A 21,972-nucleotide genomic window follows, 5' to 3' on the forward strand; every position below is an offset into this window, starting at 1 on the left:
GGCGCTCCCCGCCGCCAGTGGCGCGGTGCGGGGGCGGGCGGCCCGAGCGGAGCGGGGAGCTATGGGGCCGCAGTGAGCCCGCCGGGGAGCGCAGGGAAGCGGGGCCGATGGCGTTCAGCGCCTGGCAGATCCTCTCGCCGGTGCAGTGGGCCCGCTGGACCTGGTCGGCGGTGCGGGGCGGGGGCAGCCCCGAGGAGGGGGACGGCGGGGCCGGTGCTGCCGAGGACGAGGATGAGGAGGAGGACCGGGAGCCGCCGGCGGGGGGCTCGGCCCTCGGCTTCAGGCAAGTCACCCGCGGCCCCTTCCCCGCCCGCCCTCCCGCGGTGCCCGCATCCATGCGGGGCTGCGGGCGCGCCCTCCCCGGCCCTCTCCCCATCCTCCCCTCGCTCGCTGCCTGGCTGCCGGGGATCCCCGCACCGCGCCGGGGGCTGGGGGGGGGGCCGGCAGCTGCTTCCCGGAGGATGCTGGGGAGCGCAGGGCCGGAGCAGCCGGGATCGCTCCCCGCCGCAGCCTCCGGGATGCTGCTGCTGCGGGGCTGCATGTCCTCGGAGGCCCGTGCTGTGTGCTCAGCCCGGGAGCCACCTGGCAGAAGGCCTCCGGCAGGGCTGGGGTGCACAGGGCTGATGTTTCACCTGCTCTCCCTTTTCCGTTTGCTACCCTCTTTCCCTCCCGCCCCCCCCCCCGGCAGCTCGGACTCCACTGATAATTTTGAGACCCCAGAAGCAGAAACACCGAGCTGCTCGCCTCTCAAGGAGTTCTGCGAGCCACCGGGACCGCCGGAGCCTGAGGCCGGGACCCAAGGTAAAGAGCCAGCGTGCTCCTTCTGCTCCTTCTGCTCTTGGTGCTCTGCTCCGCTGGCAGAAAGGCAGGGTGGGGTCAAGGAGTAAAATTCCCTGACTTTGAGTAATGCCTGGCACACTTTTGGTGGTTAATGGCCTGGGCAGTTCAAATGCCAGGGCTGGGCTGGGCGCTCCACAAAGAGCTGTGATGGGCTGACTGGGAGGAATCCCAGGGTGCTGGTGAATTGCTTTATCAGTTAAACGTTCCTCTGACACTTCCTCTGCAGCCTGGGGGCTGCCCTGACTGCTGCTGGCTGGTGGGACCTTTCTCATGTGTCACTCACCCCTGGCTCCTGTACAGGAGTGGCAAGATGCCAGGTCTGTGTCCCCCAGGCTGGTCAGTGGTGGGGATTTCATTGCACAGACCATTTTTCCTTGGAGTTAGGTGCCAGGTGTCCTCACTGAGTAGCTGCTGTTAAAGATGCAAGAGCTCAATGCTGCTAAACCCCATTTTTTGAGAAATTGCAGGGGATCTGCTCTAACTGTGTGGGGTTTCCTTTGCTGGTGGGTCCTGAGCTCTTTTGCAGGTTTATCCCTGTATCCCACACTGCTGCTGCTCCCCTGAGTGTGGCTCCCCATTAGCCCCTGGCCTTCTGAGCTCCAGCTCCCCACTGTCTCCATTCCCTCCTCTTCAGGAGTTTGTGCTGGTGCCCATGGCTGATCTTGGTGTTTATCTCTGTTTTTGTGCTGCTGGGAGGAAGCCTTGAAGCTCTGGCACTGCTGCCAACAGCCCACAGGGGTTATCAGGGCAGGGCAGGGAGGAGATCTCCCCTTCCACGTGCTCTCAGTGGCTGGGCAGTGCCAGGGTGTCTGTGAGCCCTGGGGTGCTGTGCACGAGAGCAGCCTCTCCAAGGCACAGGGCAGTTTGTGGTGGGTCAGGCAGTCCTGGACAGGCTGTCCTGAGCATTCCCTGCCCTCTCCTGCCTCTCATGCTGCAGACCCTGGTACTGATGTGCAACGTTGTGCTTTCCTTCAATGCAGCAGTGGCTGAGAATTTTTTGTGGGGCTGGTTTCAGAGCAGTGGGCTCGGTCCAGACCTTCTGTGGGGTCCTTCTGTGCAGAAGCCCAGGCACAGGATGCTGTGGCTCTCCATCTCCTGTGGTGTTGCTCTGCTTTGGGGTGGATCTAGGTACTTGTCCATCCCTGTGGAAAACTCCTGTTTGTCTGCTGTGATGGAAGGAGTGCTCTGTTCGTGCTTCCAATAATCACAGCTCTTGGAATAATCCTTTTAAGAAGGGATGATAGAAACATCTTTACTTTGGGGATAATGCCTGGGAAGAGGGGGGAGAGATAAAGACTTTCCTAGCAGGTAGGAGGATCATTTCTGGCACAGCCTAGGGAAGCACATTGCTTCAGACTCTGGGGTGTCACTGTTCCCCTTGTCCTGGGATGAGCATCTCCTGCTCAGCAGCGAGGGAGTATCTGCTCCTGCACACAAAGCTCCCAGTGTTCTGGAGACAGGGGCATGATCTCCAGCAAAAGCTGTTTTTCTGTGCTGGCTGGCAGAGAGTGGGATGTCAGAGCGGGCAGAGCCAAACTGTGGTGCCACCACACTTGGCTCCAGCCCTTCCCTGCCCCTGCCCCTGGCTGTGTCTGTTCAGTTCGTCAGGAATGGTGGAGAGAAAGGATTTGCCCGGGTGTGGGTGGGTTTGCAGCGTGCAGAGGCACCCTGGGCTGTCACAGCACCAGTGCAATCGTTGTGTTAAGGCCTCATCTTTGCATTCTGCTGCTGCACAGCAGCCCCAGCCCTTGGGGCTGGCTGCAGCTCGGGAGCAGCAGTGGCATGGAGGCAATCCTTGAGGGACAGCCAGGAGCCAGCACTCTCTGCTGTGTAGCTGCAGTCTCACCCTGCCCTGGGAATAAATAGGGTGAGGAATGACAGAAGCTGTGACTCCAGGGCTGGCTGCTCCATGCACAGCCAAGAGGTGACCTGATGTGTTAAACCCTGTCCTTGGGGACAAAAATTCAGCCCTGGAGGGGGCTACAGTGAGGGTTTGTGCCCACTGAGGATCACTCAATTTCCTCTTGTGGTCTCGGATGGTGGGACTATTTCCATCCCATTCTTGCTCGAGTTACCTGCAGCAGATATTTTGCATTTTCAAGGAAATGAGCAGAAGCAGCAAACGTAGAGCCAGCAGTGCTGGGAGCTGCCGTTGCCCTGATGCAGGGCACGTGTTTTCCGGTGCGTTAGCAGCATCCTCCCTCCCTCTGCCGGTATGCTAATTCTTAACAGAATAGATTTAAAAATAGATCAAGGGCTGTTAGACACAAACGGAAAGCAGTGTTGGTGATCTAGGGCTGAGCTGGGTGTGTGGGGCAGATATCCTGTGCTGAGGCAGGGAAGTGTGTGACTCACAGCCCTGAGCTGAGTGCAGAGGGGCTGTTCTGGCACAGGGATCGCTGCCTGTGGGATGGAAAGGGATGGAAAGGGCTCTGAGCCTTTGCCTGGCAGCACTGCCAAGTGCTCCTGGTTCGTTGGAGGGATGGCACGTTGGAAAGCTGTTTTAAGTCAGTATTTGTGTTTAATTTCAGCCCGAGAAAGACGAGCAAAGCAATTATAATGCAGAGGCACAACGTGTCTATTACTGCGGTGCCAGACTGTCCTGCTTGCTTTTCTTTTAGAAAGTAAAAAAACCAAAAAACACTGTTTTCGCTTTGTAGCATCCCCTGCAGGTACTCAGCTGGATGTGGAGCAGGTTTGCTGCCTGAGCACAGCCAGGACAGCGGGTGTGGGTGAGATCCAACGTGCCCTGTGCTGGGTGTGTGTTTGGGACAGACCCTGGGGTCGCTGTGTGTGCCATGCTCTGACAGTGTCCATGTTCCTGAGCTGTCCCCTGCTGCAGGGTGCAGTGCCAGGGGTGAACAGGACACCTCAGGGTCACCTCAGGGACACCTCAGGGTCATCTTTCCAGGATGCTGCAGTAAGGCATCTGCTGGGATGCCTGGCTGGTCCAAGAGGCAGAGCTGCGTGTGCTCCGTGGCTGCCAGCCCACCTTCTCCTGGGCTGTTCAGCACAGATTTGTCCCAGAAGGAGGATTTGAGCAGTGACAGGGCTGGGGGACAGCTGCAGGAGTGGGGGACAAGCCGGTTTCCCTGGCAGGAGGCACGAGAGGAGGGAGTACGTGCGGAGCCAGCACGGCTGCTCACAACGTGACTGCCTGGGGCTGGGGGAGAGCTCAGGAGGAGCAGGGAGAGCTGCAGGCAGCGTGCAGGGCTTGGGGAGGGCTCCGTGGGGGGAGCCAGGGCTGCTCTGAGGTGTCACCAGGGCTGGGCTCATAGCCTGGCTCTCCCTGTGCACCCCAAGGAACGCCCTTCAGGCTTTCTGCATCCTGTGTAATTGTTCCTGCAGGAACCAGCTCCTGTGTTTGAGGCAGAAGAAATGCAGAGGGGGAGGAACTAGGGGAAACCCCCCCGAGCTTGCAGGAGGGATATTTCTGCTGCAAAAGATTTCCAAAGCCGTCAGAGAGCACCTGAGCCTGCTGCCTCCCAGTATATCCCAGTTCCTTAGCTCTCAGATTGGCTGCGGGAGGGGCTGAGGGGCTGAGCACTCCTGGCTGCAGAAAACCAGGGGATCACAAAACTGCAGAACCTGGGTGGGTGCTTCTTCTGATTTTTGTGGGAAAACAATTCTGAGCTACGGCCACATGCACCACGCTCCCTTCCTCCCCACCCTGCAGACACCAGGGCATGGAGAGGCAGTTTGTGTGCTGGCTGCTTGTTATTCAAGGAGTAATTACTCATTGCTTGGGTTAGAAACCAGGATGGGCTCATGTCTGTGAGAACGGCGGCTGCCAAACCTTCTGCTGGGAACGCAAAATGCGCTTAAATAGTCCTTTTGCCCTGGCTTTGAAGTCTGTTCTTCTTTTCAGGGCTGTCTCAGGAAGGCTTCAAACAGCTGAGCAGCACAGCAAGTGTAATAAAGTTTTCTTTGGGGTCTGTTAAGGAGGTTTTCCTGGTTCCTAATGATGGGAAGGCCTGCCAGGCTCTGCCTCAGACTGTTTCCTGGCTGCACTCCAAGTACTCATCCACTGGATTTGTGTTTACTGATGCATTTTCTGGGGCATCAAGGCAACTTCTACTTGGAGGGAGCTTTTTTTTTGCAGTCAGAGGAAGCATTTTTGCAGTCTCAGGGAGGACACAGACCCCCATGATTCATTTTCATGGCTTTTAGCATCCTGGGGGATCAATTATGCTAACCACGAGCCATCAACTGAGTCAGGATTGTTGGCTCCACGTCCTGGATTAGTCCTGGGACCAGATATTTGCCTGATTCCCTGTTCCTCTGCCAGCCTGTGGCTTGATCTGTTACCAGCACACATGAGCCAGTTACAAATGCCTGGTGATAGGAAAAACCTCTCCTGGGAGCTCGGGGATGGGGGTTTGTGGGAGCAGCTGGTTGGGGTCCCCCTGCCAAACAGGGGGGATGCTCGAGGTGACTCCAGCTGTCACCTCTATGCCAGGGCAGGGCTGGGGCAGGGACAGGCAGATTTCCTCTTCATCACCCAGGCTGCTCTTTGCAGACAGGTTTTCAAGCCAGTTTGGTCCTTGGGAGAGCACTGGTTCTGCTCTGCCTTTGGAGGACGTGGCTGACTGTGTCTCCCCAGAAAGGAGCCTGTGAGGGCTGCAGGTTCCACCTGCTCCCTGGTGGGTGCTGGGCATGCCAGCATCCTGTCTCACCTTCTCCCAGGAGTCTGAGCATTGTGCCTGGTTGAGGGGCAGGAGAAGCACCTGATGTTTTCCTCTCGTGCCTTGGCACACCTGCAGCACAAGCCTGGCTCTGGGTGCTCGGTGGGTGCAGCTTTCAGGGTGCCCTAATAGATAAAGGATCTTCTCCATCCCTTGATGTCAAAGAAAAGATTAAACAGTAAAAGGATTGAGGGGAAAGGATTGGAGTAACGGTGATTAAGCCATGGATCAGGATTTGTCATTAGCAGATGCTGACAGCAGTGTGGAGAGCCTGCTGTGACTACAGCAGGATTTCTGCAGGTGAGAGGAGCTCCTGTGGGGCAGCTTCTCCTGCCTGGTGCACGTCCAGCAGGGCAGCCCCAGTGCTGGGTGACCCCCAGATCCCTCCTGCAGCCAGATTCTGCTCCTTCACTGAGCACACCTTCCCATTCCCCTTCTCCCTGGGGCCTGCTGGTTCACATTTTGCGGTGTTGTCTCGTGCTGTGCGTCCCTGAGCTCTTCTCACTGATTTTTAACTCTGCCCAAGCGAGCAGTGACTCCCTGTGGTGTGGCAGGAGGGAAGCTGAGTCCTGACTCAGTGGATCCCCCATAAAATCCAACCCTGGAGCAGCTGTGAGGAGGGAGCAGGAAGCCCTTCTGAGAGGAGTGCACTGCAGGTCAGGGTTTAACCATCTCCTTTTATCTTTCCAGAGCCACGTGGCCATGGTGACCTGCTGGTAGGGGAACCCCACTGGGACAGCTCACCTGGGAAGCACCCCAAAGATGAGGCTCAAGCAGAGATTGGAGCCCCTAAAGCCAGTTTGGATGCTAAAGGGGAAACTGACCCCGACAGCTCACCCCTGATGCAGCCCTTGGCCGGGCTGGGCTGCCAGGCTGACCCTGCTCACGCTGCTGGGGAGCCAGCCCCCCTGCCCCATGTGGGCACAGCCCCCTGGGAGCGGGCCATGCCAGGAGGGGACCCTGGCACGGGGCTGGTGGAGCTGGGGGCTGATGCCCTGGGCCAGGAGCAGCTCGGGAAGGGGAAAACACCTTCACTGGGGAGGAAAGCAGATGAAGGCGCAGAGGAGACCCAGCGTGAGCCTGAGCAGCATGACAGGAGTGTGAGCCCCTTTGTGGCAGGGGTCTGCCAGCTGCAGAGCTCTGCCCCAGCAGCCCCACAACGCCTTCCCCATCCTGGTGAGCTGGGGGGGGACCCGGCTCTGGAGGCCCCAGGGCAGGTCCCAAAACGTGGGGCTGATTGTACAGAGGCTAAAGAGAGCGTGGAGGCCAAGCCAGCTTCACCCAGGAGGGGCAGCAGGATCCCAGCCAGCAAGCTGACACCGAAGAGACACAGAGAGTCCCCCAAGAAAGCAGCTGAGGATGCAGAGAGGGGTCCCACAGAGCCAGCCCCACCCCGGGGCTCCTGCCAGCCGGGTCCCACGGGCTGGGACAGCCCTGGCCTCAGCTCTCTCAGTGGCAGCTCAGCGCTGCAGAATTCTCCAGTTCTCCCCAAGGGCTCTTACCAGTTTGACCCCAATAACTTTGACTCCATGGATCCGTTCAAGCCCACCAAGACGCTTGCCAGCGCCAACGCTGACTCCTGCTCCACGGCAGATAACAGCCTCAATGAAATCCTGGAATCTCAGACACTGGAGATGCAGGACGATGCCCTGAAAGGCAGAGACTCCCCCAAGAAGCCCAAGTCACGCCTGATAACGTGAGTGCCAGTGTGTCAGAGCTGGGGCTGCAGCCCCCCTGTGCTCCCCAGGGGCAGGCAGAGCTGCTCTGGTGATGGTGGTGATGGTGGTGGTGGTGCTCCTGCCCTAGTGGTGGTGATGGTGGTGCTCCTGCCCTGGTGGTGCCTCCTGAGCGAGCCCCAGGTGCTGCTGTGCACCCCAGGTTCTGCTGGTGGCTCAGTTTTATCCTCCTGTGCCTGTCAGTAGCGCTGGTGGGAGGAGAGGGAGCGGTGTTCTGGAGCAGTGCCAGTGTCCTGAGTCCCAGGGGAAGGCTGGATTGGGACCTGCTTGCGGGATCACCTCTTTGGAACCCCCTTGGGGGTCCAGCTGGTGGGTCAGGGTGTAGATGTGGTGTCAGAGGAAAACCACAGGGGAGGCTGGAGCTGATGTGTTTGCTAGGGATGTGCAGGAGCTGGTGGATGCAGGTGTGCTTGGTCAAATGTAGCTGAGACACTTGGTGAGCTGCCACTGAGTTTCTGTTTTATGTCAGAGAAAGAGAACAGGTTGGACAGGCAGTCTCTCGCTCTGCTGTTGGATTCTCCAGTGAGAAAATTAGATAGTGGGTTTTTTACAGTGAAAGAGAAAACCTCACAGGCAAAAATCAGGCTGTGTTGGGTGGTTTTGTCCAGGAAATACTTTACAGAGTAGATAAAAAATTTGTAAGAGCTGGTGTGTGGCTGTGAGTGAGCAGAGCCAGTGGGGAGGGGAAGCAGCAGGGAATTCTCTGCTCTCTCTCTGTCACCTTGGAGCAGCACAGGCAGCAGGGTATTGCCCTGGCAGCGAGGTTTGTGTTTGGATCTCACCCCGCTGCTGTGGGCAGCAAAGGCAGGCTCAGAGTGTCCCGTGTGTGTGTGTGTGTGTGCCTTCCCAAAGACTGAGCTAGGCAGCTCGCCGTGCTTCTCAGAGCAGAGTTAACATCCAGGTCTTTTCACACACTCTTCTTCAGGTCTTTTCACACACTCTTCTTCTCTCCATCTGTCTGTCTCTCTCCCTGTCCGTGCTTTGGTGCATCAGGACTACTGAGCAAGTGAAATTTCTCTGTTTTCTGTTGTAAGTACTCTCTCCTGTATTCCTTTTCTTTTCCTTTGCTGTTTTTGTCCTCTCTCTGGGTGTGTGCTGCCCCACTCGTCTCCATGGCATGCTGGCTCCTTCTGCCCTTTGACTTGTGCTCTCTGCTGTCTGGTTTGTGTCCCGCAGCCCTCGGCGGGGTCCCCAGGGTGGCCTGGCCTGGTGAGTGCCTGGGAGTGAGGGAGAAGAGCTGGGCTGAGCTGGGCTGAGCTGGGCTGAGCTGCACCAGAGGCACACGCCTGTGCTTGTCCTCGCAGCATGCCGCCCTGCAGCATCTTCTGATGGTGGACAAGTGCTCCAAACCTCCAGCTCAAGGAGGGGCAGCAGGTGCTGGTGCAATCCAGAGCTGTTATCCTGCTGCTGGGGGGGGGAGCTCAAACCATCTGCCAAACCCTGGCACAGGAGAGGGTGCAGAAAAGAAGAAAGTGAGGACGTGACAAGTTGGATTTGCTCGTGGCAGGGCACGAGGGAGAGAACCAGTCCCGATTCTTGGTGTGAGCCAGGCGTGCATGGCAGCGCGCAGAGAAGCCCCCGTGTGCCGCTCCTCGTGCTCTGCTGCGCTCGTGTGCGGTGGGCTGGGGGGGCTGCACAGCACCAGAGGGTGGGGGGCTGTTCCCTGAAGCTGGCAGCAGCTCGCTGCAGCCCTGCTCGAGCCTTTGCCTGTGTCGCTGCGTGGGGAGTGCCGTGGCTGGAGGCTGGGATCCCTCCCCAGTGCCCGCGGTGGCTGTCACACGAGCTGTTCCAGCTCAGCAAGCATCTCCTGGGGGTCAGACATGGCCAGGAGGTCCCTGAGTGTGGAGTGTGAGGGGGTGAGATGCAGGAGAAGAGCTCGTGCTGTGCCACCCGTTCCCACTGGGGCCGTGCCTGCGCTGCTGTGTCCGGGCTGATGCCCGGTGCGGGGGGATGCGGCCGTGCCTGCAACCCTGCACAGGTGGCCTCTGGATGGGTCTTCAGGAACATGGGATGAAGTTCCAGGGACAGCCTCCTCACTGGAGGGCAAGGAGACCACCTGCAAGACCTCCTTGGGCTAAACTTCCCCCCGAGGGGCAGCGTTTGCGCCAGGCGGAGCGTTTGTTGAAGCACAGCACCTTGCCCTGGCCGAGCGGGCCTTACTCACCTGGGAGATGTGGATGCTGTGAAGAAGCCCCAGAAAAACTTCCAGCTGCAGGGACAGGGCACGAAACAGCCTGGATGTGGTTCTTCCCGCAGAAAGTTGACATGCACCGAAGCCTGGGCGCCGTTGTGCTGGACACGCAGGGCGAGGGAGATCCTTCAGTGCCCGTGCCTTGGCAGTGCCTCTCTCACCATCAGCCTCTTGGGGTCCTTGCTCTCTCTGCTCCTTACCTTCCTCAGGAATAAACACCTCACAGACAAACCCAACTTCTGTGTAGTCGTGTCTTTTGTTTGCCTGTCCCTTCTGTTCCTCCCAGAAGCTGCTCTGCCTCGGTGTTCACTGGTGAGTGGGGTGCTGGCACGCGGTGGGTGCAACGCTGGTGCTGGGACTGCCTCCCCCTGCTTGGGCTGTCTGGCACGCACCCCACATCCCCCTCACTGCCCCTGAACCCCCCTCAGCTGCTGCTCCTCTCTCCTGCAGGAGCGGCTGCAAGGTGAAGCAGCACGAGGCGCAGCCCCTGGTCCTGGACATCAGCGCTCAGGTACGTGGGGTCTGACCCCAGAGCTGTGGGCTGGGCACAGGGTGCTGGGCACTGGGTGCTGGGCACAGGGTGCTGGGGAGAGCTGGGCAGGCTGAGCTTCAGGCTGGCATCTTCCCTGTGGGCAGTTCCTGATGGGGAGGGAGGGAGGAGGGCTGGTGGGGGGCAGCTCGCCTGTGGATTTTAAGCTTTCTGTGCAGTATCCAGCAGCTCACCTGGCGGCCTGATCCCTGCAGATTTTGCTTAATTGCATGCTTTGGTCCTGCAGGATGAAGGAGTGTTGATCTCAGAAATCCCAGATATTACCAACCGGGATGGACGTGCCACTGATGAGGAGAAGTTGGCCTCCACCACCTCCACGCAGAAACCAGCAGGGCTGGAGAAGAAGGCTGAGGCAGAAGATGACCTGGAGTACTTTGAGTGCTCCAACGTGCCCGTGTCTGGAGGGAAGCACAGACCAGAGGCAGGTGAGGAGCATCCTGCTTGCCTTCAGCTCTGGGAATGCACCCTGACTGCACCCAGGGAGCCTCTGCAGCCTCTGGCAAGGAACTGGTGCTGCAGCCTCATCTGAGTTCATTTACACTGACAGGGCTAAAGGCTGCTGCAGGTTCTAATGCAACCTCCCACTGCTTTCCTGCACTGTTTCCAGGATGGAAAACGATGGTCCAGGCTGTGTTTATTTAGAATTTGGGTACAGAGCACTCTCCCCACGGTGCTGCAGTGGAATGTGGCTCAGGCACGAGGTTCCCTGCCAGCAGTGCTCACTGCTGAGCAGAGCAATTGTCCAGCATTCAGAGCATCCTGCCCTGACTCCTGGGCTGCAGGATCCCTGCTTAGAGCCTGTGTCTGGAGCAGAGCTGCCAGGGCTTGGCACAGGGCTGTGGCTGATGGAGATCTCAATAATGCCTACACAGACCCAATTATTGCTCCTGGTGGAATTCTGCCGTCAGTTTCCCACGTAATTAGCCTCTCTGACCAAGCCATTACAAAATAATTAAAAGCCAGGCAACTTGACATTTAATCAATAGCCAAGTCCTAGGTGCAAGCAGGAGAAGTCACCACGGGGGGGTTGCAGCCTCCCCTCTGCAGGAACCCATTAATCATTTCTCCCGATGGCCGTGCTGCCTGCCAGCTCCATGGAGAATGGTTCTTTGTCCTCAGGGGAGGAAAATCTGACTGTCAGGGGAGAGGCTGGAGGGTTTATTTATTGCTGCTGGTCTCAGAGGGCCAGGCAGGTGCACGGGCTCGGTGCTCTGTGCAGGGATGGGGTGGGAGCTGTGGGATAAGTGGAGGGAAGCAGTGGGAAGTGTGCAGTGTTACTTGACCCTTCCTCTCCAAGCTGAGCTCTAAACATGCTGTTCTCTGCCTGCTCAGCACACGAATCATGCCTGCACTTGTGTGAGTGTGGCCCATAAATGACCCCTCATGCTGCGTGCGGCAGCACCGTGCCTGCAGCTTGGGGTGTCCCTCCTGTGAGGCAGGGTGTCCCCAGGTCAAGGTGTCCCTCTTGTGAGGCAGGGTGTCCTGTGAGACAGTGTCCTCAGGTCAGGGTGTCCTGTGAGGCAGGGTGTTCCCAGATTGGGCAGCACTGTGCCTGCAGCTTGGGGTGTCCCTCTTGTGAGGCAGGGTGTCCTGTGAGACAGTGTCCTCAGGTCAGGGTGTCCTGTGAGGCAGGGTGTCCCCAGGTCGGGGTGTCCCCTAGGTTGGGGTGTCCCTCCTGTGAGGCAGAGTGTCCCCTAGGTCAGGGTGTCCCTCCTGTGAGACAGGGTGTCCTGTGAGACAGGGTGTCTCCAGGCTGGGGTGTCCCTCCTGTGATGGCGTTGTCCCCCAGGTCAGGGTGTCCTGTGAGACAGTGTCCCCTAGGTTGGGGTGTCCCTCCTGTGAGACAGAGTGTCCCCAGGCTGGGGTGTCCTGTGAGACAGACTGTCCCCTAAGTTGGGGTGTCCCTCCTGTGAGGCAGGATGTCCCCAGGTCGGGGTGTCCCCCAGGTCAGGGTATCCCTCTTGTGAGGCAGGGTGTCCTGTGAAGCAGAGTGTCCTCAGGTCGGGGTGTCCCTCCTGTGAGTCGGGGTGTCCTCCAGGTCAGGTTGTCCTCCAGGTCAGGTTGTCCCCTAGGTCGGGGCGTCCCCCAGGTCAGGGGGTCCCCTAGGTCAGGGTGTCCCCTAGGTCGGGGTGTCCCTCCTGTGAGTTGGGGTGTCCCCTAGGTCAGGGTGTCCCCTAGGTTGGGGTGTCCCACGCCTTGCAGATGGGGAGATGTTTTTTATCTCCTGTGCTGTTAAGAGCAGCAGGGGCCGTGTGGCAGGTCCTTCGGGGGCTGTTGGGGCTGCCTGGCATGGGCTGGTGCCCTGCTCTGCCCCAGCTCCCTGCTGGAGTGCAGAACGTCCTGAGCCCCTTGGTCCCAGCCCTGGGGACACGGGCACAGCCTGAGCTGCCACCAGAGGGGAGTGTTGGTTTGCACTGCAGCAGTGCTGCAAGGCTGGCAGGGTGCACCTTGTGCCACCTGGGGACAGGGTTTAACGCTGACCTTGGCACTGCTGGGGACTCCATGGTCTTAGGGAGCTTTTCCAACCACAATGATTCCAGCAGGGGCAAAGACGCCTTTGGGAGGGGAAGCTCAGGGGATGGGGAGGCTCAAAGGTACCCTCCTGTGTCTCAGAAAATCTGTGTGTGCCCAGGGTGCTGTTTCCAAATCAATTAAAGGTTGTGTTTCATTGTCTTCAGGTTTTGAAAAGGAGATCTGCAAGCAGATGGAAAAGGGAGGGCCTGGCATCTTCCCTGTGAGTGCCTCTCGCTTTCTCCTTTCTGAAATGAGTTTCTTTGGGAGGTAAAATTCTTGACAAGCCCACGCAGGGACTTGATAAAAATAGCAGAGATTTCCCAGCAGGCCTGGAGGAGCCTGGCAGAGTCTAATCCCTCCTGGGTGGGCTCGTGGGGAGGCAGGGAGGGAAGGAAGGAAGGAGGGAGGGAGGGAGGGAGGGATGCTGGGGACAGACAGGAGCAGGGCAGAGCCAGGGCTGCCCTGGAGGGTGGCTGAAGGACAGGGAGGGCACAGGAGCTGCCAGCACAGATCGTGTCTCACGTGGAGTGTCCAGGGCTGGCTCTGAGGGCCCCTGGGTGCTGCTGCCTTCTCCGAGGGGTCCCCAGCCATCCTCAGGAAGGCAGCTGGCAGCAGAGGTGGGGAAGGGCACAGAAGCAGCCACGCTGACCCTGGCAGCCCAGCAGCAGCCCCACTGTGCTGGCACAGCCCTGACATGCCCCGAGGAGCCCCAAACCCTCCCTGCTGCGGGGGCACCCCGTGCCAGTCTAGCAGCCCCTGGCCAAAGCTGCCTGAGCTGACAAGCAGATGACAATGAGCTTAGCAACATCAGCAAAACCAACCCCTGTGAGACAGATTTAACTGTGCTGAGCCCCACAAGGACGTGGGGCAAAGTGAGCCTTCCCTTTGGTGCCCAGCAGAGCCTGGGCAGGCTGCTGTCACCCCAGAGGTGCCTGCAGGTGCTCAGGTGTGCAGCTGCTGCTGGGAGATAGTGCAGGAGGCTCAGCCAAAGCACACTGGGCTGAACCTCCTCTGTGCTGGGGTGCCTGGCCCCAAACCTGCCCCAGGGTGGCTCCCACCTCTGCCCATGGCCACAGCAGAGCTGTGGAGGGCTGGGGGAGCTCCAGCTGAGCAGCTGAAGTGCCAGGGGGAGGAGAGGGGAGGGGAGAAGCGCTCCAGTGCTCTCGTTTCCAAACGCTGAGGAGCAGGCTGCCTCCTTCCTCCCAGCACTTCTCTATTTATGGCAGCCCCTTCTCAGGGAGATGCTGTACGGCTGTCACTCGTCTGGGTGGTGAAAGGAGGGGCAGGCAGTGCCAGCACTGAGCCTTGCCCCCAGTTTGTCCCTGTGGCTGCAGCACTGTGCACAGGCAGGGCACAGGAGCTGGGCTTTGGGCAAGGGAGGCAGTGGACAATGGGGGTACCACCACCCCAGGCCTTGCAGAGGCACCCAGAATGGCACCAGGAGGGTACCAGCATCTCTGTGTCAGCATCTCCTGTTTCAGAGCTCTCCTGGACACCTGCAGCACCAGGGGTGAGCAGGGCTGTTCCTTGGACCCCTGCTCTGCAGAGGGGTGAACTCTGCTTCCCCCACAGCTTCCTTGGGCATTTGGGTGAGCAGCAAGGCTCAGGAAATGTCCCTGCAGCTGCCAGCAGCAATTTGAGCACGTCAGCTGCAGTGCTGACTGGGAGGGGCTGGAGACAGACAACCCAGACCCTTGCAGACCACCCCCACGTGTGGCTCACGGTCAGCAGAGACCCTCTAGGCTGGGGGTATTTTTAACCCCATGGGGTTAAAACCATAAGGGAAGTTGGGTGTGAGCACGTCTGTGCTTGGAGCTGGGTCTCTTCCTTCTGAAATGGGCCCTTAGTGGGTCTCCCTTTTGGGATATTGCCCCCCTGGGGCTGTGCTCTTGCCAGCTGCCAGATGCAGGCTCTGGGCTCTGTGTGTGCAGGAAGGGAAATGCAGATGCTGATAAAACAGGATGGGGGGTGAAAAGAACGTCCCCAACATCCCAGCTGGGTCATTCCCCCAGGACAATCCCGGGCTGTGCTCCATGGACAAGTGCCCCAGCGTGGGCAGGAGCGAGAGTCCCCTGGCTGGCATCTGCCTCAGCGAGTCCGAGAAGGCAGCCGTGCTCACGCTCATCAGAGAGGAGGTAACAGCCCTGGCCCTGTCCCTGGGGCTGCCCCTGGTGTCCCTGTCCCCTGGGGCTGCCCCTTGTGTCCCTGCCCCTGGGCCTGCCCCTGGTGTCCCTGTCCCCTGGGGCTGTGCCTTATATCCTTGGACTGCCCCTCGTGTCCCTGTCCCCTGGGCTGCCCCTCATCTCCCTGTCCCCTGGGGCTGCCCCTCACTCATCAGAGAGGAGGTAACAGCCCTGGCCCTGGCCCCTGGGGCTGTCCCTGGTGTCCCTGTCCCCTGGGGCTGCCCCTCATGTCCCTGTCCCTGGTGTCCCTGTCCGCTGGGACTGTGCCTCATGTCCTTGGGCTGCCCCTCGTGTCCCTGTCCCCTGGGCTGCCCCTCAGAGGTAACAGCCCTGTCCCTGGGCTGCCTCTTGCTCATCAGAGAGGAGGGAACAGCCCTGTCCCTGTCCCCTGGGCTGCCCCTCATGTCCCTGTCCCCTGGGGCTGTCCCTCACTCATCAGAGAGGAGGGAACAGCCCTGTCCCTGTCCCCTGGGCTGCCCCTCACTGCCCCTCACCCCAGGGCAGCAGGGGCAGCTCTGCTCTGCCCAGGAGGGGGGATCTGATTCCCTGCATGGGACAGAGAGGGGAAACCCCTCAGAGCACATCCCAAGGGTCCTCTGTCTGCTGCAACCCAGATAATCACCAAGGAGATCGAGGCCAACGAGTGGAAGAAGAAATACGAGGAGAGCCGGCAGGAAGTGCTGGAGATGAGGTACGAGCTGTCCCCGGGCAGGAGGAGGCTGAGGGGTGACACAGTGAGGGGTGACACAGTGAGGGGTGACACAGGTCAGCCTCACCAGGGTGGGGTGTCTTGGCAGAGACTTCTTTTAGTGCTGGTGCTTTGTCAATGTTCTCTCAGTGCTGTGTCAGTGTTCTCTTGGTGCTGTGTCAGTGTTCTCTCAGTGCTGTGTCAATGTTCTCTTGGTGCTGTGTCAGTGTTCTCTTGGTGCTGTGTCAATGTTCTCTCGGTGCTGTGTCAATGTTCTCTTGCTGCTGGTGCTGTGTCCTGCTCATTCCTTTGCTGCAGAAATCAAATCCCATGAGCTGTGCCAGCCCCAGTGGCAGGGGCAGGATTTGGTCTGAAGCAGTGCTGATGGGTGGCGCAGCCCCAACATCTGGGTTGCAGCCCCAACATCTGGGCCCTGTGACCATGCTCCTGTGGGGGTGCAGTGGTGACAGGGCATGGGCCAGCAGAGCCTCCTGTGGGGCACATTGCTGCCAGCACAGCTGGAGGTGCATGTCCCCACAATCAGTGGCCTCTCACCTGTTTGTTTTTTCTCTTCCTTCAAGGAAAATCGTGGCTGAGTATGAAAAGACCATTGCCCAGATGATAGGTAAGGTGCTGTCACCTGGCCAGGTGTGTGGGGCAGGGAGCTGGCTGCCACAGCTGTCCCCACTCAATCACTGTGTCCTTGGTGTTGGTTCTCCATCCCAGAGGATGAGCAGAGGACAAACATGACATCTCAGAAGAACCTGCAGCAGCTCACAATGGAAAAGGACCAGGCTCTGGCAGACCTGAACTCGGTGGAGAGATCCCTGTCAGATCTGTTCAGGAGATATGAAAACCTGAAGGGCGTCCTGGAAGGATTTAAGAAGGTCTTTACCTTGGTTTGCCCTTTCTCCCTGCAGCTCTGGTCCCTGGACACAGGGCTCCTGGGCAGTCACACTCCATGTTTCTATGCTGCTGAGCTGGATAAGGGGCTCCAGCATAAAGCAGAAGTTGGGTTTTTTAAAAACTTTTTTTCTTGCACTCAGAACAGTATCACGTCATCTTTGTGCCCAGTCCCAATGCAGATGGATGTACTTTCTTTTCCAGAATGAAGAAGCTCTGAAGAAATGTGCTCAAGATTATCTAACCCGTGTCAAGCAGGAAGAGCAGCGGTACCAGGCCCTGAAAGTCCACGCAGAAGAAAAATTAGACAAGTAAGGTCATGCATGAGATTGCTGGGTGCTTCAAGACCTTGTAGGGAAGCGGCTTCATTTGCTTTCCAGAGGCTGGAAGGCAGGAGCTGAATGATGTGAAAAGCTGCATTTTACAACCTCAGGCTCAAGTGTCTCTAAGCAAGGCAGAGCAAATCCCTGAATGCACTCTCTGATCTCTGCTTATTTACTTTTTAATGGAGAACCTGAGGTTCACGGTCTATTTATGGTCACTTACCAAGTTCCCAGCTTTCAGAGTGCTCCTGTTTGTGGTGCACCAGGGGGCTGCACAGCCCTGGGGCTCAGCTGATGAGCAGGAGCTCAGCAGCACGTGGAACCCTGAGTGAAGTGGGTGGTGAGCAGGTTTAGCTTGGCCCTGAAAGAGCAGAGCTTCATACAGGGGCTCGAGGAGCTGCATTAACCCAGTTTCATCCAGTTCCACAGGGGCAAACCCCCTCTGTTGTAGCCAGGCGAGCAGAGCCAGGCTCTGCAGTTGCTGCAGTGTGCTGTGGGGCTCCTGCCTGCCCCCTGAGCTGGCCTCTGTCCCCCTGAGCTGGCCTCTGTCCCCCTGTGTCCCCCAGAGCCAACGAGGAGATCGCCCAGGTGCGCACCAAGGCCAAGGCGGAGAGCGCGGCGCTGCACGCGGGGCTGCGCAAGGAGCAGATGAAGGTGGAGTCCCTGGAGAGAACCCTGCAGCAGAAGGTAACACACCTGCCCCTGCCTCTCTGCAGCCCTGCCAGCAGTTCCTCTTGCTGCCCTGAGCATCCTCTTGATGCTGGAGGTGTCCTCCAGATTTTTGGTCCAGAAGGCGTTTTTTGGTTTTTGGAATATTTTTTTTTTTGTTTGCTTTGATTTTTTTTTTTTTGTATTTTGTGGGGTTGGTTTGGATTTTTTGGGCAGAATGGGCATTGCTGGCTTACGTGTGCCTGTTTGCAGAGGTGTGGGCTGGGGCTGGCTTGCTGCAGATCTCTGCAGCACCGAGGTCTGACTGGGATGAGGAGGGGTGAGCACAGAGCTCCACGCAGTGCCTGGAGCACAGAGGAGCTGTTGCAGGGGCACGTGTAGGAGCTGCCTGCCCTTTCCCACACATGCTTGATGGCAGATAGGCCCTGGTGTTACTCCCCACAGGGGTCCCCAAGATCTGCTTTTCTTCCAGAACCAGGAGATTGAGGAGCTGACCAAGATCTGCGACGAGCTGATAGCGAAACTGGGAAAGTCAGACTGAGCCTCAGCACCCCTCGCCCAGCACTCTGCACTTGGCTGCTTTTCTCGTGACGTTGAGCACCTTGCCTTACCCCGGAGTCCCTGCAGGAAAGCTCACGTGTCCAGCTGCCCCCCTGGCTGCCAGACCTGTGGCTCCTGAGCAGGGCTGCTCCCCTCACTGTCCCTGTCTGCTTCCCACAGCTCCGGGCTGGGATCCCTGCAGTCAGCCTGGGAATCCTGTGCTCAGCCTGGACCTGGGTGTCCCTCCCTGGGCTCTGTGCCCCTTGGTTGGGCTGGGTCTGTGTGTCCCTCCCAGGGCCTGCCACCCTGTCCCTCTGCACCAATGCCACCTCTCAGGAGGTGACACCCCGGGCTCTGTGCCCCTTGGTTGGGCTGGCTCTGGTTGTGTCCCCACTGCACTCTCTGTCACTGATTGTCCTCACGGGCTCAGCAGAACAGGTCCAGCCACTGGTAGGTGCTGCCCTGGGACGTGGGTGATGGCAGGGGTGGACCTGCTGGCTCTGGCACTGGGGAAGGGCACCTGGCACGGGGATGGCTGGTCTCTGGTTGGTGGGTGAAGCACAGCACAGCCTCTCCCTGTCCCTGGCTGTGCCAGCCTCGGAGGAAGGGAGCTGACATCTCTGCATTCGTGCACTTTATGAGCATTTATGGGCACTTGGGCTCTCTGCTCACTCCTTCCAGGCAGGCATGACTTGTTCCCCCCAGAGCACTGAACAGTCACAAAACCTGCAGCAACTTCAGTCCTCTCCAGGGAGAGCCCAGGTGAGGGGAGGCAGGAGGTTTCTGCACCAAGAGGTGTTTGAGAAGCAGGGGAGATGTTGGTCCTGCTCCATCCTCCCCATGGCCCTGGTCCCCTGGGTGAGCTGCTGTTGGACACGTGCGAAGCCAGGGCCATGTTTGTGACTCCCTGTGCCATGGTGAGATCAGGGCTCCGTTTCAGAGGCTGCAGGAGGAAGGAATTGAACCCTGAGCTGCCTCGTGGGTACTGCAGTAGCTGCAGTGATGGAGGATTCTCTGCCTTGAATGGATAGGTGTGAAATAAGGGAAATACTTGCAGTATGGACTGTTTCCTGCCCAGCCTGTTGAACACTTTCACAAACCTTTTTGCTGCTACCTTTTTGTAACAGAATTGAGCTCTTTTCCTTCTATTTTCTAATTCCCTGTGTCAAGCATGCAGAGCAAACACCTGTTTAAGCCAGAGCCATACACTTGATTATATTTTATTAGTTATATAATATAGAGAGAGTTTATTCTACACTTAAGCAAAGGTGTCAGCAGCCTGCCCCAGCACACAGCTTCCCAGCCTGTTCTCCACATCCCCAGTTATCCCAGTGACAGACTGGTCACAGAAGCCAGTGGCTGACACCACTCAAAGCAGTGCACCTGTTCCTTGTGCTGGATATTCACCCTTTGCACAGCTGACAGAAAAGAAAAACCCTTTTTCCCCCCTTTCTTTTTAACCCCCTTGACCTCCCCACATGTCCCCTCCTGGGCTGGTGAAAAAGCTTCAACCATAAGATCAGCAAGGATATTTCTGTTCCCCTTGGGGAGTCTGTGCAGGTAAAGCAAACCCCTGAGACCCCGAGATTTCTGGGCCAGTTGGCTTTTCCTCTTGAGGAAGCAGAGTGCAGCATTGCATCACCTCTCAGAGCTGGTGACAGGGCTGGTTTCTGGTTGGGGCCCTGGGGCACTGCCCTGCCCTGCCAGGGTGCTGCTGGAGCAGTCCCAGGTGGGGACTGTGGCAGCCCTCAGCCTTCTGCTTTGCTTGGAGCTGTGGTACTCATGTGCTGTTCTCACTCAAGGTGAGACACTCTGAGGTCAGTCTCTCCTTGGGGCATGGCTCTGGCCCTTGGAGCTGATGGACAATTGCAGAAGTTCAGATTTCTGAGGTCAGTCTCTCCTTGGGGCATGGCTCTGGCCCTTGGAGCTGATGGACAATTGCAGAAGTTTAGATTTCACCACTGGTCACTTCCCCAGAGCCCCGACCTGCACACAGCAGTCACTGCTGCAGCTTTCCCCTGTGGGCTGTCTGCACTGTGATGACCCATGGGGCACAGTCCATCCCTCCTGTCCCTGTCCCCAGTGCCACCCAGTCCTGCCGTGCCACCTCCCCTCACCCTCTCCTGTGCCCGTCCGTGTGCACCCCAGCCTGGGCAAAGAAGATTCCTACGGAATGATTTATTAACTATAATATGGTTATAGTTACATATATATATATAAATACATAATGGCTGCAGTGATATCAGATAGCAGGTGTGTTTGCCAGCGGGCAGGGTGGCTGCACCTCGAGGTGGTGGCACACACGCCGAGCTGGTGGTGTCCCCGTGACTGGCACAGGGAATGGCAGGTCCCTGTGTGTGCTGTCACAGCTGGCTGTGTTTGTTCCTTGCAGTAGACTTTAAATGCTCTTTTGGCAGCGGCGGGCCCTGCCCCTGCTGCCGTGTTGCTGTTTGCAGTGTGTGTTTGCCAGCAGATCTGTCTGTAACCAAGTGCCAACCAGTAACCCCCAACTACTGATCTCTTCCCCCGTCCCTCCAGTGTGGCCTCCCCCAGGCAGGAACTTCCTCTGCATTGGCTCCTTCCCCTCTGCTTCCAGCCATGTGTGTAACTGCCATCGCCATCGGTTTTATATGTATGATAATTTCCCTTTTATATGTCAGGTAAATATTTGTAAGAGTTATACTCACACAAATGAGATTATTATAATGATTACTAATATATTTTTTTCCATGTTTCATTGCCTGAGTAAAAACTGTGTTTATCACTCTTGAAAGATTTCTTGGTGTTTGTGAGGTTGGTGAAGAGTTTTGGGAGGAGTTGGCTTTGCCTTCCAGAATGGGCCGTGTTCTGCTTTGTCTTTATTAATGTGATTTACACGGCACTTGGTTTCAAATAAGTACAGTTATCATCTGTTCCTGAAATCTGCATTTCTGAGCTCTGAAGTTCAAACCTGGGATGGTTTTTCTGGCCCTGTAACTCCACTCCAAGCACGCTGTGATGGTACTAAGCCATGGCAGTGAGCTCAGGCAGCAGGAAGAGCTGAGGCAGCAGCGGGATGGCAGGCAGGAGAATCCTTGGCCTAATCCCTGCACTGTCCCTCTGTGGCCTTAGGTAAATCCTGCTGGGAGGATGGGGGGTGCAGGAATGGTTCCACTGGGCTCCCAGCCCTGTAGGGGCTTTCAGTTGTTCTCTTGCACTTCTCTTTTGGTGGGTTGGAAAATCTGAAGGGTTTTCCCCAGCTTGGCCGCTACTCATGACGAGAAGGGGCTGTTCTCTGGATGGAGCAGGTGGGCTTGATCAAGACCTTTGAAAGCCACCACAAGGTTCTGTGTCCAGAGATGGTTTCCAAAGCAGGATACGGAGCAGAGCCCAGCAACCATCTGCTGGCAGCAGTGTGGTGCTGTGCCCCCGTGCCATTGCCCAGCCCCTGTCCTTGGGGAGCTGTGTCCTGTCCCCCCAGCTAAGATGGCATTAGCCCAGCCCCGATGCACTCTCCCAAGCAGATTAGCTGTAAGACCTTAAGACAAAACAGCAGCTACCCACCCCACACTGCACACTGCTGAGGATGCCTGCCCTGAAGACCCTGCTGGCCCTGGCCATCCTCATGTCCCTGGCTGGAGGAAGTAAGTGTCCCCTGGCTGCGGGCAGCACGAGGGGGAAATCGCTGTAGCTGCTCCTGCACTTGCTGCTGCCCTGTCCCTGTCACCTGCCTCGGGCTGGCGCCTGCCCACCGTGCCCCTGCCCCAGCTGCTCCCACCCCTGCAGGAAAATGATGTTTTGGGGGGGAGGGTGGCTTTGTCTTCTGGGTAGCACCAAGAGAAGCCCCCTGTCCCTTGTCTCTCTGCCGCTGGCACAGAGCCCCGGCTGTGCCTGGCAGGGATCACAGTCTGTGGTCCTCAGCTCTGATGGAGGCTCCTGAGCCAAAACTTCTCTTGGCTAGAGCTGTGTTTGCCTGCTAACACTTGGTTCCTCCAAGGCATAATCACAAAAATCTGTTGTAAAAGGCAGGGGGGTGGCTGCACTGCTCAGAGCAATGCCATGGAGCAGCTCTGGACTCTTTCAGGATCTTTGGACCAAGGCAAGATGAACACTGTTGTATTCTGGTTGCCCCCGACGAAGGTGAGGAAGGAATGATGAATCTGACTCCATG

At 57.9% G+C, this 21,972-nt stretch overlaps 1 protein-coding gene across 4 annotated transcripts in view; it reads left to right on the top strand.

The window, feature by feature from the left end:
- Window positions 1-20,589, top strand: part of TACC1 (transforming acidic coiled-coil containing protein 1) — a 31,607-nt gene extending 11,018 nt beyond the window's left edge. Inside the window, exons 2-15 of one of the 4 annotated variants that reach the window (XM_041424855.1) lie at window positions 1-283; window positions 689-801; window positions 6,216-7,221; window positions 8,255-8,290; window positions 9,903-9,963; window positions 10,229-10,427; window positions 12,681-12,736; window positions 14,529-14,651; window positions 15,314-15,390; window positions 15,969-16,012; window positions 16,114-16,274; window positions 16,495-16,601; window positions 17,180-17,300; window positions 17,755-20,589. In XM_041424855.1, the coding sequence (XP_041280789.1) occupies window positions 108-283; window positions 689-801; window positions 6,216-7,221; window positions 8,255-8,290; window positions 9,903-9,963; window positions 10,229-10,427; window positions 12,681-12,736; window positions 14,529-14,651; window positions 15,314-15,390; window positions 15,969-16,012; window positions 16,114-16,274; window positions 16,495-16,601; window positions 17,180-17,300; window positions 17,755-17,823 (2,349 nt within the window). In that variant the 5' untranslated portion in view covers window positions 1-107 and the 3' untranslated portion in view covers window positions 17,824-20,589. The remainder of the gene's footprint in view (window positions 284-688; window positions 802-6,215; window positions 7,222-8,254; window positions 8,291-9,902; window positions 9,964-10,228; window positions 10,428-12,680; window positions 12,737-14,528; window positions 14,652-15,313; window positions 15,391-15,968; window positions 16,013-16,113; window positions 16,275-16,494; window positions 16,602-17,179; window positions 17,301-17,754) is intronic. The other 3 variants (XM_041424856.1, XM_041424857.1, XM_041424858.1) reach the window with 3 other exon arrangements.
- The last annotated feature ends 1,383 nt before the right edge of the window (window positions 20,590-21,972 follow it).

The sequence above is a fragment of the Onychostruthus taczanowskii genome, unplaced genomic scaffold, assembly GCF_017590055.1.
Source record: "Onychostruthus taczanowskii isolate IOZ18803 unplaced genomic scaffold, ASM1759005v1 scaffold84, whole genome shotgun sequence".
Classification (NCBI taxonomy): domain Eukaryota; kingdom Metazoa; phylum Chordata; class Aves; order Passeriformes; family Passeridae; genus Onychostruthus; species Onychostruthus taczanowskii.